A 16,667-nucleotide genomic window follows, 5' to 3' on the forward strand; every position below is an offset into this window, starting at 1 on the left:
CTTGCTTCTTTTTTTTCTTTTAAATCCCCCCCCCCCTCTCCTCCACCACTGCATCGCATCGATAGGTACATCGACTTCCCCGAAATATTCTAATCGCGCGACACGAATCTCCTCTTCGGCTCCGACGAGAGCCACGCTTTTATGTTCATTAACGATACCATTATCTTAAGATTCGAGAAACATCATCGACAAACGCTCCCATATAGCCATTAAACATCGACATCGATGATAATTCACCCGGCCGTCCTTCCAAAATCATAAAGCTGTCGATGAGGAAGAAAGGGGGAGGGAGGCCACGATGCAACGTTTCTAGCGAACCAACCAATCGAATGACCCTGTGCTGCGCTGCTACCCTCCGACGAGTGCTTCCTTCCAAATGATTAATTTCCTCGAACACGTGACGTCATTTCGCTCGCGACGATTCGGACCTCGATTTGGTTCTTTATTTTAGAGGTGTGTATGGGTGTGTGTTGGGTGTATTGGTTGGGGACACTGGTGAGATTCTGGGAAATTTTGGAGGGAATTTTGAGAAAAGATTTCTTTGGGACTCTCTTATTAGGTTGGTTGGTTAACAAGTTTTTAGAGTCAAAGTATTTTTTATTCAAGGTTTATTGTTGGTTGTTTAGTGGTAGTAGAGCCTTTGGATTGTTTGATCGTAGAGCGATCGATGGTATTTGAGAGGTTGAAGAATATTTAATTTTTTAATCAATTGTCGACGATTATAGGACTGGATTTAATTTTCCGACGAATTTTCTCTCCACGATTTTCTCTCGATCCGTGTAAATGGTACACCCGGTATAAGCGAGGTCTACATTTGTCGCTCGCCGATCTCTCTCCGAGTGAGTTCTCAGCCTTCAAGACTCTTCCATCCCCCCTCCCGCACCCCTCTTCTACTCCACCACTAAACAGTCGTTGCATCTCCTTTCGATCCTTGCCTCTTCTCGCTAAAAAACATTCTTCTTTCCCGAAGAGTCATAACCACGCTCTTCCTGCTCTTTCTTTTATCCCATCTCCCCCCCCTCCTCTCCCCCTTCTGATGTCGACGGTGTCAGAGGCAGCGGTCGAAGCCTCGATGGCGAATAAGAGAACTCAAAGAGAAAGAGAGAGAGAGAGAGATGGGAAAGGGGAAGAGTGGGGAGTAGAGGAAGAAGGCTCGAAACGGTAAGAAAAATCCCCCTCCCCCTTCCCCCACTCTTCTCCTCACCGATGCCTTATCCTATTTGCCCCCCTCTCTTCTCACTCTTACACGATTTTTTCTTCCTCTTCTTCCACTGCTTCTTCTTCTTCTTCTTCTTTGCTTCCTAACGCCTTACCTCTCCTTTTCTTCCTTTTCCCCCCCAACCCGCGATAGGGCCCCGGGGGTCAACGTACAGGCGCACGGCGTGACCAAAATCACACACGCGCTCCTTGCAAAACCGCTCGACTATGACTCGTCTCGTCTTGTCTTTACACGGCCTCTAATTGTTCCCTTCTTTCTCCCGAGACGCTCTTACTATCCCCCCCCTCCCTCCTCTCCTCCAGCCACTTCCCCCTCAGCCACAGATTCCAAACTATATCAACTTCTCCTTTCCCAATACACTCGAAAACTATTCTTCCTCGAAACAACCAACTGTCGAACCGAATACTGGCTCAGTTGCACCACAAAACGTGACACTCTCCCCCCTCCCTCCTCGATAACTTTATCCAATCGATCCTACTCTAATTTCTAATTTATCCTCACCGAGCTTCCGATCGTTGAAACAATCTTACACGTTAAAATATCGGGAATTGTGGCTGGGAAAAATAAGAAATTAATTATATAAAACATTGTTTGTTTACTATTTGTCCCTCGTACGAAGATAAATTTGAGCGATGAAATGAATAACGTTGTTGGGTGAAATAATTTCGTTCGAGACTCTTAACTCGGGGTGATTTTTTCCTGTATATTGTAATGTTTGCAAAGAGTCGATAGGTCGCCGTAGGTTCTTAGCAGAGTTTTGGAATTGCTCGATGGAAAGTGGTTCTATTACGGCGTTCGGACAATGCCGTTGCTTTCTTTGAATCAGTTTGGGTCTGAAATATGCCTACCTGACGCGATGGCCCGGACGGTTGGGATAGGAGAGGTATACCCCCGTTGTCGCGGGGTACAGATTAATGGTCCCAGGGAATTCCTGGTAGACCGTCCCAAGACCAAAACCGGCCCTTCTGCCCAATGCCAGAAGGTCATACGCGATGAGTTGACCAAAATAACCACCCACGCATACAACATTTTATTTCAACCTTCCGATCATCGGCTCTGCCATCTAGAAGATCTCAACCGAAGGGATAAGCCCCCACTCGGAGATTTCAGATTAGCCGCATGATTACCATTTCAGGACAGAATAATATTTTGACGTGTATACATTTTTTTTCTACCCCGTAGCTCACCTCTGCCATTGACCGGAGGCTATTAATTAAAGGAAGGATAAACGAGTAACGAATAAGCTTGTGTTTACAAGCTTTGGATTTTTAACTTGGCCGATTGAGAAAAGTTTCGTTATTGATTTGTATTTACGGTTTGTTTACTATTTTATTTTTTATAACTCTGAAGAAACACTGTTCTTTACCTGGGACGCTTCGTAGTGGACTAGTTTGCGAATACTGCGTCTTACGACGCGTATGGTATACTGAATAGATTTTGCAGTACCGAGAATATGTCTCGTGAGTAGTCGCTAGTTAATTAAGGCGAAAAATCTTTTTACGATAAGGAAGGGGAGGGGGTTGCTATTTTCCGTTAAACGAAAGAGGATACCTGGAATTTGGTCGCTTTGTAAGCGGTCGACTTGCGGCCTTCTGACACTCGGACAATGATACCTCTTGTCTCAAGCTTTACCTGCCCTGCGTGCGTGGTGAGTACAGTAAAGTTACCTGAGTTTCTATCCTACCCTCTACGCTCAGACTTAAGCCGCGGTTAGAGCCTCGTTATTGGCTTTGTACCGTTTCAAGTCTGTTCCACGCTTAACGATCGGCAATAGGTAATATTTTCCTACGATAGAAAATGGAATTCCAAGAAGCAATTGTCTTGCTCACCCCCATCGTGCCTTCCTCTATTCTTTCCCATTTACCCTTCCACATTGTAATCCATTGTCCATTCATAAGCCATACTTAAAATTCATCATTGGAGCTTCGATATACTGATTTTTCCAAAAATTTTTAAAACGCCCTGTAGTACAGGTCGCGACAAAATTTTTTGCATCAACGCTGCTGGAGCGTAGTTCTCGATTTCCTGTGCCCCTGTATGGTTTTAAGCTTCGAATTTCGTGTTTCATTCACCTTCAAAACTCGTATAGAATTTTTGACTGAGTAACGAAGCAGGGTATAGATATGGAAACGGATCACGGTTTGTTCGAGAGAAATCCGTCTTCCGGTTCTCAATGACGTAGCCTGTTACCGAGAATCTTTCACAAGGAAGTCCAAAATCTTTCGACTCGGCGCATATATATTCCCGATCGCTATCAAAATTGACGCTCGAGTCGTGATAGAAAACAAACGCTAATTAGAATCATAAAAGTGCAAAAAAGTAGATTTACAGTTTTCACTGAACTACGTCGGCTGCTGGGGCAGCAGATAAATTTCTATTGAGAGAGCAAGTAGGATTTTGCGGATTTTTCACGGATGCAACGAGATGTAACGACGAAACGGCACATGTGGGATTTATACGTCTCGAGTTTAAGACGGCGTATTTATACTCGCGGGAGTGACCGATGGTTTCTGCTGGCCTTGCATGTCAAGGGGAAGGGGTCATTCTTCTTCCTCACACCGTACAAATGCGCTCAACTTGACCCCGATTACGCCGAATCGGATTTCCGGACACCGGTGATCCAACCGGATATCCCCGAATCAATCGCGAAGACGCACGCCAGACAGAATTGATTCGAATCGCGCGTTGCCGAAAATCTGCAACATTTCTCATCTAACGCCGTTTCCTCCAACACATAAAAAAAAAAAAAATACAACAATGTATATACAGTTGCTTAAAAAATTACAAAATTTAGCGCGCTTTTATATCGAATTTAACGACGGAACCTATTACGTTAGCTTTCTAGCAGTAAATGATATCAACGGGAAAATTGCAATTTTCCAACGCAGCGATAGAGAATTTTCACGAACGAGAAAAATAGAAGATTGGCGAAGGAAATGTAGTTCCCGGGCAGGACGGGATTCGATCGGGCAGAGGCTCTCTCGTCAGCGTAAAAAGTGGAAATGGGTTAACGTTTCGATGTGTGCTATGCGTCAGAATGAAGTAAGAGGAGGGGGGGGGGGGGAGGTCGATCCGTCTCCATCGTTAGAGAGAAAATTTTGTGTGGATGGGGAAGCATCGGAGGTGATTTGGAGAAAACTGGTATCGCTACCGTAGCATTGTCATTGCGATCGTCATCGACGTCGTCTCCGTCGTTGTTCTGGTCGTCGTCGTCGGTGATCGTTATTTTCAATGTTTACAAATGAGAAAAATAAAAGATTGAAGGAAATATGTAGTTCCCGGAAAAAGATGGAATTCGATCGGACAGAGATTCTTTCATAGGTGTAAAAAGTAGATATGGGTTAACGTTTCTCCGATGTATGTTATGCGTCAGAATAGAGTTAGAGGTTAAAGTAGTGGACTTTGATCCGTCTTCATCGTTGAATGGTAAATTTCAGCTTTACGAGAATGCTTCAGGTGTAAATTGAAGAAAATAGGTGACATTGTTTCCATAGCGCGACTGAATCGAATCAATCGTCTTGCAGCAGAGTTTTCTAGTGCGTCTTCTTCGTTATTTACCTAGAAAAATTTAGGTACAAACAAACGCTTCAGGTACGAAAAAAAAACTACGTTGTACCGTATTCCCAAGGTGACTCACTCGATCGAAACGCTTTGAACCAGAGTTTTTCTTCTTGTCGTCATCGCGATCGTCATCGATGTCGTCTCCGACGTAGTCTTCGTCAGCGATCGTCATTTTCGATGCGTATAAAATGCGTGGCAGCCGCCGCATCGTGGAGAGAAGCAGGGGCCCCACCACTCTCTCGCTTGGCTCCCGAAGAATCTCTCTCTCTCTCTCTCTCTCTCTCTCTCTCTCTCACTCACTACGTTGTCCCTCTCTTTCACCCCCGCCTGTGTCGAGCAGTTCGCGCGCGCGGCGTCCTCGAGAGAGCAGCAGCAGGAGAGCGAGAGCGAGACAGCAGCGCCGCCACGCCTGGCAAAGAGCCGCGTTCCGCAGTAATGCGACTGCTTTCGTCGAGTACGGATGTACTCGCCGTCATCCCAGCCGTCGCCGTACTATAATCGCGCGCTTCACTCGCGCAGTAGGATAAATTTTCACCGAAAACTCGTCACACTGATCGGTCGTTGAAACTAAACGTAATAGTACCACCAAAAAGCTTCTACTTTCAATTTTCGACGTTCGTCACCAGTTGGTCGGTGTTTTTCTTTTTTTTATTATTATTATTCTTTCATAAATAAGCAGATGTATACGTAAAAACACCTAAGACGGCGGAAGAGTGTTTTTCGCGTGACTCGGTTTCGTCTCTCAACGGTTTGTTATTAATAGTGATATATATATATATATATATATATGTATGTATAGCACGTTTGATACATATATGAGAGAGAGAGAGTTATAGTGGTATTGGTTGGTCGAGTGTGAATCATGTCGGAGGATGGAAAAAGTTGGGGCGATCGTGAGCAGTTTGGTCATGACGTTGTCCCGTTGGAGTCGCCCTCGTGCGGAGCGCCGAGCGGCGACTGAGCTCTGAGGGAATCGCAAGGAAAAGAGCTCGCACACTACCGGGCCTCATTGGTGGGAGAAAAAGAAACGGGATTTTTGGGAATCTGACGAGAGAGACGAACGATGGCTGGTCACCGACGAGTCTCGACGCTGCCGCTCCTACGAAATGACGTTGAGCGTCGCGACGCCAATGACGTGACGACCACGTGCCACCGTCGATGTGCCTCAGCTGGCTCGACCCTCTAACAAGGATTACTCACCCAACGATCTCTACTAGAAAAGTGTATATCCCCTCTCTTTTCCTATCTTTCTCTCTATCTTTCTTTCTTTTTCTTCCTTTTTCTATTTATCTCTATTTCTGTCTCTCTCTCTTTCTATTCTTTATTCTATACTCTACAATTCCCCATCGATATCAGTGCTACGAGATATTGAGTGTTTGTCAAAATTTTCTTACTATCAAACTAGTGCGAGTGTACTGATTTATCACTGATAAGTGTTTCCGGTACTCTCCGGCCAAGTGTTACTACGAAAATGTATAGTGGATGAGGAGGTTGTTTTGGTTTGGGGGGGAAACAGTGGTGCGAGAGTTTTTGGATTACGAGAAAAAGACGATCGTGAATTTTTCATACGACGAATTCTCGATGTGGATGTAATAAGGAAGTTGGTGGTGTGCAGTGGTAGGACGCACGTGTAGCAAAGCCTGGAATGCGTGTTTACGTGGAATAATACTTGAAAATCGATACTTCCGGTGGTACGGGAAAGTCGAAGGGGCAGAGATAAGAGGAAGATAGAAAAAGTACGGACGGGGTAGAGATAGGAAATAGAAAGGAGAAGGAAAAAAGGTGTGTGGAGAAAGGAAAAAGGGGTTGGTGAGAGAGAAATTTTGTACTCAGGGCCTGTAGAGAAAAGTTCGCGCGGAGAGGGGATACGTCGTGGAGGGGGGAGTGATGCCGGTGAGGGTGGCGCAGCGCCCCCCAGGTGGAATATCACTCCACGCCGGCGTGCCGGTAGCGCAAAGCAGCGTAACATCGTCCGGTCCGTCGGGCCGGTGCCTCGGGGGCCCGACAGCCCCCCCAGCCGCGTCGCCACCGCTGCCGCCGTCCTTGCAGTCCCTCGGCGGCAGCAGCAACGCCGTTGGCGGCCCAGGCATCTTGTCCCTCAACAACCCCAACAGCAACAATCTCACCAACCATAACCATCATCACCACCACCACCTTCATCATCAACATCATCTCCATCAGAACAACAACAACAGCGGTTTGAGCACGAACAGTGGGCCTCAGAATCCACTCCAGGCAATGGCGTCGGCAGCAGCCTCGCTCACTCAGCTGAACAACATGGCTAACGGACCACTTCCGCCCCTCGCGGCCTCGGGCCCCGGTGGTCCTCCGAATCTACCACCCCCTCAACCCGCCACTACCCCCACTCACGGAGGTCCCCCGACGCCTCACGGTGGCGTCCCAACGGGGCCTCACCTCAACGGGGCCTCACCCAGTCCCCACCCGATGCCACCCCACGGAATGATGAGTGGGTCCCCTCACGCTCCCCACCCTCACATGGGCAGCGGGGGCCCCTCTCCCCACCCCAATCATCCTGGGCCTCACATGGTTGGATCGCCGCACCACCCTGGGCCTCATCCGATGGGTCCCGGCGGACCCATGATGGGACCGAATGCCATGCAGCCTCAGGCCGGACCCAGTATGTGTGCTCCCGGTCCTCAAGGACCCATGGGGCCTCATCCCCACCCTCAAGGACCCGGCGTTCCTGGACAACCACACATGCACAACGATCCTTTTTATTGCTCGCCCTTTGGATCGCATTACTTCAGGTAAACATCGCATTTTCAACATTGATTCACACTTTACCTCCGATACTAAATATTTCACCAAAATATTCGCATGCTTTTGAAATTCTTTACTCCGTGGTTTTACATACGTTTCGATCGTTTCAATCACGAGATCTTCACTGATCTACGAGAATAAATACATCCAACGTTCGTATAAACAGCTAATTTGTCTCTGGATCAATCCTAGCAACATCGCGTCAACTTTATAAGAATAAAATTATAATTTAAGATTAAAAATAGTAACTTGGTAGGTACCGAGAAAGAAAGAATAGATTTTAGGATAACTCGTAATTTTTCGGACGAAATCTCGAATGATCGACTCAATTCTTCAGCGTCCATTTTAAACTCAAGAAAGATGCTTCCAATCGTTCCCTCGGCCCTCGATACACAGCTGGGAAAAAATCCTAAAAACTGTAAATGAAATTACAGATATCAAACGCGCGCGTACAAGTTTTCTCTATGATCGTCCAAGTATGCTAATTTCTAGAACGTTCTTCTTTCACCGCTTTCCAAAGATTGTCTTAATAATGATGTTACGGCTGGATACTTCGTTCCGTGCCAATCGTCCACCAGTTCTTCTTCCACAAAATACAATCTCCCGGTCGTACCGAGAGTACCTACTATATAGCACTACGATTACGAATCCGTTATCATAACTCGGACAGAATCTTCTGAGCGACCGTTGCACGCTCGAACGTACCACAAAATCTTATCTAGAATCTCTTTTTTCGACTCTTGAATATTAATAGTCGGCGCGAGATCAAACACTGTTTGTCTTACCATGCGTTCCTTCGAGACTCATTATCTATGATGTTTTTCTTAGATAGGTCGTTGAAAGCAAAGAATAACACAGCTTGCTCTCGCAGTTACAGCGTTATCCAGTATAAAGCAACGCAAACGTGCATCGTAAAGTTTTGTACGTGAAATTCGAGCAGCATTTCAGGTGCACGGTTGTTAACAAACAACACAAAAAAATACAGAATTTTGTAGAAAGTACAAAAACAATAGATAACACGAGTACTTCCGCGAAGTTACTGTAATTTAAACTGTATAAATCACGTGGAAAGTGTCAGGAACATTCCTGGCACGTTCCAGGAACGTTCCTAACGCTAAACCTGTTCCAAAAGAGTCCGAAAGGCTTGGAAAGGACCAGAACAGGACCCCTGCTGAAAATCTCTTAATAACCGATAGATGCTTGGCCTTAAAATAATTTTCTGCCTCTGGTGCACATATACATATACATTAATAGAGGCTCCAAGGATTAACAGGACGAGCAGGACGTTTGTCCCACCACCTGTCGCTCTATTTTTTGCATCCATCAGTCGACGATGCCTCGTTTCTCCAGAGGTCGTTAATCCTTCGGACGTCCAAGAAGAGGAGACCGAGTTTCATAGGGGTGGGGGTGGGGGTGGCCGATCGATGCAGCTAGGAAAAACTCGAGAGAGAGAGAGAGAGAGAGAGCTGATCAAAGTCGCAAGGTCATTTCGGCAAGACGCTCTTCAGGTGCGTGAAAAGAGTATATAGTGGACTGGTTCGTACGGAGAGTCTCAGGTGGCTCGCAGGTGGGTGGCGTGATTCGCCTGCGCGCAGGTGTGCGTGTCGTTCGTCCGCGAAACTCTTACTTCCTTTTTGTCTCGATTTTAAAAGCATAAAAATGAAAGGGTCGCGGGGGTGAGGGAGGAGGAGAGAGGCAAAAAAAAGGGAGTCTCGTGGTCGAAGGATGCAGATTATTCGGGTTTCTCCTTCGGCCTTCCTCATTTCCGCCCCGTCTGTCTTTATCGGCCTCGCGTCATCTCTTTCTCTTTATGTGTCTGCAGGTAATCGCGCGAATTCATTAGCATAATACGTTCCACGCCGCTACATTCGCACGTTTGACCGCGAACTAGTTTACTCAAGATCCGAGCAAACGATAGATACATCCACTCTGCGTAATTGTTCGAAAGAAAGAACCGATTCAGACTACTCGCTTCCTATTTCCGGTTTCGTACTTGCCGGAACAAATCGGATGATAAATAATGTTGAGAATCTATCGGGAATTTTATTAAATGCTTCTGGTGCCAGGTGTGTGTATGGAGAATGCTGAGAAGGTTGCAGAAAAATTAAGCATTTTCCCAGTTTTGGTATGCAGAAACATAATGTAGAATATTTTATTATAAAACTCAGTCTTTACTTAAAAGCTACATTCGCACGTTTGACCAAAAATTAGTTTATTCCGAATTCTTAAGCAAACGATAAATACATTCAATTTTGAGTAACTGTTCGAAAAAAAATCAACTCGATATATTCGTTTCCCATTTCCTTTTTGATAATTATCAAAATAAAATTATAGAAAATAAATAATTTTACGCCCCTCGTACGAATTTTAGAAACAAAAAATCGACTGCATCTACGTACAGCCAACGTTGAAAAGAGGTAATACAGAGTAGGTTTGGTTGTTGAGCGATCAGAAGTCCAAACAACGTTGGAGAGCTTATCTTATCACAGGGGAGGGTGGAGGAACAGAAGAGGTCGCTCGATTCTCGAAACTAAATCGAAACCTTGAACGCGAGCACTGTACGATTAAAATCTTGCGAAAAAAGTTCCTCTGGCCCGTCATAATTGTCCGCATCTCGACTGGTGCCAATTCTCGGGGATCCACCCTGGAACCTAAAGTGTTTTTCTCCTATGAAACTTATTTAGGATCATTAGCAGGGTGCAATTATATCGGTGGATCGTTTCGTTAACGAGTGGACTTTTATCGAATGGTACTTATGGTTGACTCGCGTCACGCTCTATTAAGGGGATGAGCGTGGACTAGCACGGTACGATGAATTTGATTTATGATGTAGTGCAACGTTTTTCGAGCATGCTTCGCGCAAGCGACTCGACCGATGTTTCAACATTCTCTCATTAATTCAACCATTGAAAGATTCGTTCCTTTCTTTCTTGATTTTGCACAATTACAACCTGACGAGTGAATGATGGATCCATCGCTTTGGCTCGAATCAGCAATTTTCACGAATACCAGGCTGATGTGATTGATGAAGGTGAACGGGTGTCGATTGAATTATTATAGGCTTAAGAATGTATGAATAATAAGAAAAGTCGACCGCGACCTAGCGTGCAATCAGTCAGCCGCTAATCGCAATCTTTCCATGGTGCAGCAGCGTGTTGCAGGAGATAACGTCGCGTTTACTATCTTTCTAATAGTCGGCGTAATTTGTCTCTATTAGCAAGCGCGACCAGTTGACCGACAACTTTAATCGAGTAGGCACGTGCCTCTGCGAGCGTGTACGGGCTCCCAGAGAAATATTATTAAATAAACGTGGTGAAAATAAATAGCCTGAAACGATAAGAAACCTCGTCATTCGAGGTCTACCGAAAAAAAAAAAAAAACACTCGATGAACTTGGCAACCCTCGAGTTTTGCAAATTCACGCGAAAGCAACGACTAGCAATTTCTCGCCAAACGTGAATAACAGAGATATTGGTTAGGAGCGTTCCTGACACGTTTCCTGAAACGTGGCAATGTGTTAAATTGATTCCTGAAACATTCCAGGAACGTTTAACCACAAAATAGTCCTTTACGATGGTTTATAAGGATGTAAACAATTATAACAAAAATTTCATAGCCACAATTACAAAATTCTGCTTCTATGGATCGATGCTGAGGAAGAATTCAGGTTAGAAATCAGCCATCGGTATTTCTACACATTTTTTCAGGATGTTTTCAGTATCGAATGGTATTGTTAGCTCTGTCGTTAGAGTTCCAGTGAGAGGTTGTTGAATAAACATGAAGAAGGTTTATAGCAGCAGAGGTTATTGTTAATAGCGATGATAAAAAAAAGTCGTGATCGGATATCGAGTGGCGAGTGGTAGTTAGCACTAGTGCCAAGGGTAAAATGCTTATCCTGGAGCGTTCGCGTGTCCCGGTGACCGTCACTGACACCATCCTTGTGGAGAAAACTCGTATTAGTGGGAGAAAGTTTGGATTCCCGGTGAAATTAATCGTGGGCGTCAGATTAATCTCTGGCTGTCTGTCATATTACCATCGTCGGGTACTGCTTGGACCGCTCGCTTCGCGATTAATCTTGCTCCAGCGACAGCAATTGACCCCTCAAACGCCTCGATCATTTTCCACCTCCGACTCTCTTCCTTATTCCTCAGTCCCATTCATGAACTTCCCAATCTCTGTCCTCTCTTCGCTCTATGGTGCATGCTACATGCACTGCCTCGAATATAATGTTGCTTCTTTTTCTTTATTTTTAATTCGGGGACAGCAATTGATCCTTCGGTGCCTCGATCGTTTTGTATGTCTGATCCTCTTTTTTATCTCTTAGTCCCATTCGTCAACTTGCGAATTTCGATTCTCTATCTACTTTCGAATGCATTCTGCTCCCGCTTGTTCATTCAAATTTTTTTTAAATAATAATTTTCCATTTTTGATGTTTATGGATCTTTGCGAATTTTGCACGTAACGTCTTTGATCGGACATTAAGTCGAGCTTCGAGCACGCGATGCTAATCGCGCGGGGTCGTCGCGCTCCGAAGAAATCAGAGCCAGGAATCGTTGGTGAATGACAAGGAAAATAGTGAAACAAGCAGCAGGAAAGCCTTGAAGAGAGAGAGAGAGAGAGAGAGATACTCGTTCTAGAAAGAAGACACGCGAAGGATCCGCACCGTGTAAAACCGTCTGCCCAGGGAGCGTACAATTCGTATATTATTGTCTGGCAAAGCGCTTCTAGTTTCGCGTGAAACCCCACTGGCTCCTTCCTGCCAGAGTTCAAGGTAAAACTCCTTGTACTCTTCAAACTGACTCATTTTTTTCATCCATATGTAATATAATACTCAGTTTTTTCCCTTTCTCCAAAATTGTATTAAAAAATATTCGATACAATCGTTCACTCAAACCTCATTAACATTGCAATTTTTTGTAAAATTATAATAATTTTCTAAATATTTACGAGGGATTTTTGTGTGTGATTTTAAAGGGTGAAGTGGCAAAATTTTTGTAAATTTGTTCTTTTTTTGCTTTAAATTAAAATCTGTATAAGATAAAGATTTTATAAGATTCCTGTGCTCCTTGCCAACGCATACATTTAGAGAGCAACGACGGTTACTTAGCATACGCATAATATCAATAAATAACCATCCTGCAACTCCCATCGTGCCGTTTATATTACCGTTTAGCATTATTAATCGCGACGTTAATAATGAAGGCGAGTGATAATAATCGTTAAATTATATTTTTCCATGTATCTCTGATCTACCTGAAGATCGATGATCCATAGATCGGCTGATGGATCTTGTTCGAGATTTCACTTAAAGCAAAGTTTGCTTCTTCCAATTTTCAAGTGTCAATTCCTTCAATTTTCCATTAAAAATACTTGGTCATTTTTTCGAGTAAATATTACTGATCCAGATTTTTTTTTGCAAAATTTCACAATTAACGATAATGAATTAATAATGATTATCGCTAAATCGCATTAATCCACGTATCTTCAATCAGCCTCAAGATCTATGATCCATCAATTAGATGCTGGATCTTGATCGAGACTCACTCGAAATAAAATTTACTCTTTCAAAGTTCCTATCACCGATCCATTAAATTTCCTATCAAACTCGTTACGTGATTAGGCAATCAAACACATTTCTCCTACAAAATATCCTTGCAAAAACTCATACTTAACAATAGAGGCGAATGATTAATAATCCTGGAGTTAAAAAAAAATTTCTATGTATATTTCCAATCAGCCCGAAGATCGATGATCCATAGATCGCCCGCTGGATCTTGATCGAGATTTCACTTAAGGAGAAGGCTGGTTTTTCCAAAAGTTTCTACAGCACATCCATCCTTATAATTGTCTATTATCCTCAGTACACGCTCTTACAAGCAAACATTACTAATTCAAAATATCTTTGATAAAGCTGATCCTTTGAAATTCCACACTTAATCATCTCTTTCCCAAGTTTCCTACTCGGGTAAGAGAGCCAGTGAGAGTGTGTGTAGGTTTTGAAATAAAAGGAAGGAAGGAAGGAAGGAGGAGAGGAGGGGGGGGGGGCTCGAGCAGAAGGAGGAACCGGTGCAAGACACCAAAGGGCCCTTACGCGCCATGCTTTGCGCTTAAACGTCGATGCAGGTGTCGGTCCTGGGACAGGTGTAATTTGGCAAAGCTGTACCTTCCAAAATGTCCTCTCCTGCGACACGCCAATTATCGCTTCGTTAAAGCGATAATAAAATACCAGCCCTCGAATTATTCGCCTCGACTCGCTTTGCTTCCTACTTTTTTTTCTTCGTCAATGATACAATGAAATAAGAGATTAAATTCGTTCGTTAAATGTTTTTACAATATATTCTATGTTGAAAGATATTTTGTTTAGTTTGCTTATATTATTGTTGATATTTTCTTTGTTCATGATAGGATGGTGTAAAATGTTAAAGTTACGTGTTAAAAATTGTTGCTTCGTTAACGCTAAATCTACCATTGAACTGTCAAATTGACCTTTTTTGGATGAAGATACGCGTGCATAAGAAATTTGTCTATATAGATTTAGTGTTATGTTAATGGGATGAAAAAACAGAAGTTAAATTGGAACGTTGAAAAATATTTACCAACCCTTACATTTTTTTACTCGGCTCAGTTTGGTCCCCCTTGATATTTTCTTCCTCGACAATAGGATGAAACATATATATATATAGTATATAGAAGATTTTGAATTCGTAGGCTAAAAATCATCTCATCGAGCAATAATGATTTCGCGAGCTGATAAAAGCGAGGTCGGGTTATCGTTGCTCGGTGCTCGCTCGTTGGCCGTTTCCTCGATTCGTTTCGCTCGTTCATTTGCTTGCTTATCGCCCTAGCGATAACCGATAACCGATCGAAGCATACACAAACGCTCTGCAGGCTCAAGCATCGTTAAGTTTTATGAGTCAGCTCACCAGTTCGAGAAACCTCGACAACGCCCACGATAAATGACTTGTGCTCGCATATCTTATACGCTAGAAAATTCTCGCAGTCTAACAGTTCAGTTGGCAAAATTTCCTTCATCCGCTTTAATTAAATCATTAAACGAAAATATATACCCCTTTCTCTCTCTCTCTCTCTTTGATCGAGCAAAAATTATCCTACGATTCTTATTTCAAAATATATCTAATATCGACGGTGATTTGTAAGACCTTGAAAATATTGGCAAAGGATTAAAATTGTAACACTTTTTATAGACACTTTTCGCGAATCCTACTTTAATAACATTAAAATTGAAAATTTCAGATGAGCTTTTCTAGTTGAGATCGAGCACGAAAAATAAAGTTGATGGTTTGTGAATATAGATAAACAATATTTATTAGTGAAAATATTTGCATTTTATTCGCACCGTTAATATCCTTGTCTAACATAATTAAGCTTGGGAAAGCTTGGGTATAAAGTTTCTAGTTCAGGGAGGGAAGGGGAGAAGTTGAAAAATAAAAGTTGATAGCGAGTTCGAGAAAGGTCGAAAACGTTCAAGACAAATGCTATGGCACAGAGAAGTGTTTACACGTAGACTGCATTCTCCGAACTCGCGGCCGGTGTAAACATTCCTTATCTGCACGATGAGCGGACCCCCAGTCCTCTGCAGCTCTCGAAATTCCCGCGCGATCTTCCAATTCACCGTCATCGTAAGCTCGCGCTCTTTACGAGTGCACCTTGAATCGTCAGTAAAATCGTAACCTTTTTTCTCCCCCCTCCTCCCCCCTTCTCTAGCTAAACATTCAGTTTCGTGCACCGTGCTGCAATCGCTCTCCACGGAGACGTAACAACGCGATTAAATCCTTACGCAATAGACAGGATATGTCATTTCTGTGCTTGGCCTGAATAAATATCACGATCCATCTGTCGAACCTCGCTTCTGAAAATCCAAGAAAAAAATCACAACACTGCACAGTCGACTTCCAAGTATCAACGCTTCGCCTCTCGATCGCTGCAAACGATTGTTTGTCAACATTGGAAGGATTTGACAAAATTCCGAGAATTCTTTTGGTAAACGCTGCAAAGTACTTTTCTTGTTGTTTTTTTTCTTCTGGTTGACTTCTCGCTTCGCTGAATCACTGTAATAAAAGTCCAACGTGGCTGTAATTGTTGCAGAAAAAATAATCGATCATCGATGATGATGAAACGTCTCCGGATAGTTGATGGAAAATGAATCGTGGAAGAGACGGTTCGCGTTCGGGTGGTTCGCTGCTGCGATAACTATCGTTTTTGTTATTGAGCGAGGAGAGCAATCGGTGACATTAATCGATCGACCAAGGTTGCCACCATATACGAAGTATTTCCAAGTAGGAAGACATTTTTCCTGACGCGTTGCGTTATTACGGCAGGCGGGCTTTCACACGCACGGCTTAACATAATTTTTAGCGCGATACAATTTGTCGCGAAGCAAAAACTTGTAACTGCTTTTTCCTTGCTTTATATACTGTCGTTAGCCTTTTGATACTTGTTACGATGGAAAAAATCTTCACGTAAGAGTGCTCCAGTCATTATTTCATTATCGAAATTATCCTCTAGTCGACTCTTACAGTACCCAGGTGTAAATGTTGCAAAGAATTTTTGTAATAAAATTTTAATGCAGGATTTGTTTTAACTTGCAATGATTATTCCTCGGTTTTTATTGGATACAATGTAACTTTATTGTATTTTTGCTCGATGTAACGTTACATTTGTAACAACTATTGTTTTTATGAAAAAATAATTGCTTTCGTGAAAATAAATAGAAAATTATTGTAATGGAAATAATTAGCTCGTGTGTGTGTGTATATAGGTGGTAGTAGAATATTCCTGATATTTTCTGTAAATTACAAACTCATCCATGCTTCTCGGCTCGCATTTTTAAACTCGTTTACCAATGCGTAATCTTGTTGTCGTGCGATTCATTGTACCACATAACGACGATTGTCATTGCAACAAAAACTACCTTCTTTGCAAATAAAAAATTTGCCTAAAAAATTATACAAATAATTCGGTCGACTAATCTTCTCATCCCCGTGGTTCTCATATATTTTTTCAGAGAGTCAGGCACACCACCACACTCTTCTCCACTTGCAATTATCAACTTTGCTAGTGCATAACATTGTTGTCATTCAATTTTT

The 16,667-nt window shown here is 43.2% G+C and overlaps 1 protein-coding gene across 4 annotated transcripts in view; it reads left to right on the forward strand.

The window, feature by feature from the left end:
• Window positions 1–5,248: 5,248 nt before the first annotated feature.
• LOC136775920 (LIM domain-binding protein 2-like) overlaps window positions 5,249–16,667 on the forward strand; it is a 52,808-nt gene continuing 41,389 nt past the window's right edge. For all 4 annotated transcript variants that reach the window (XM_066731118.1, XM_066731119.1, XM_066731120.1 and 1 more), the window contains exon 1: window positions 5,249–7,548. In XM_066731118.1, the coding sequence (XP_066587215.1) occupies window positions 6,668–7,548 (881 nt within the window). In that variant the 5' untranslated portion in view covers window positions 5,249–6,667. The remainder of the gene's footprint in view (window positions 7,549–16,667) is intronic.

The sequence above is a fragment of the Prorops nasuta genome, unplaced genomic scaffold (assembly GCF_024137725.1).
Source record: "Prorops nasuta isolate Cenicafe-Biocafe unplaced genomic scaffold, Cenicafe_Pnas_1.2 PNAS00008, whole genome shotgun sequence".
NCBI classification, from domain to species: domain Eukaryota; kingdom Metazoa; phylum Arthropoda; class Insecta; order Hymenoptera; family Bethylidae; genus Prorops; species Prorops nasuta.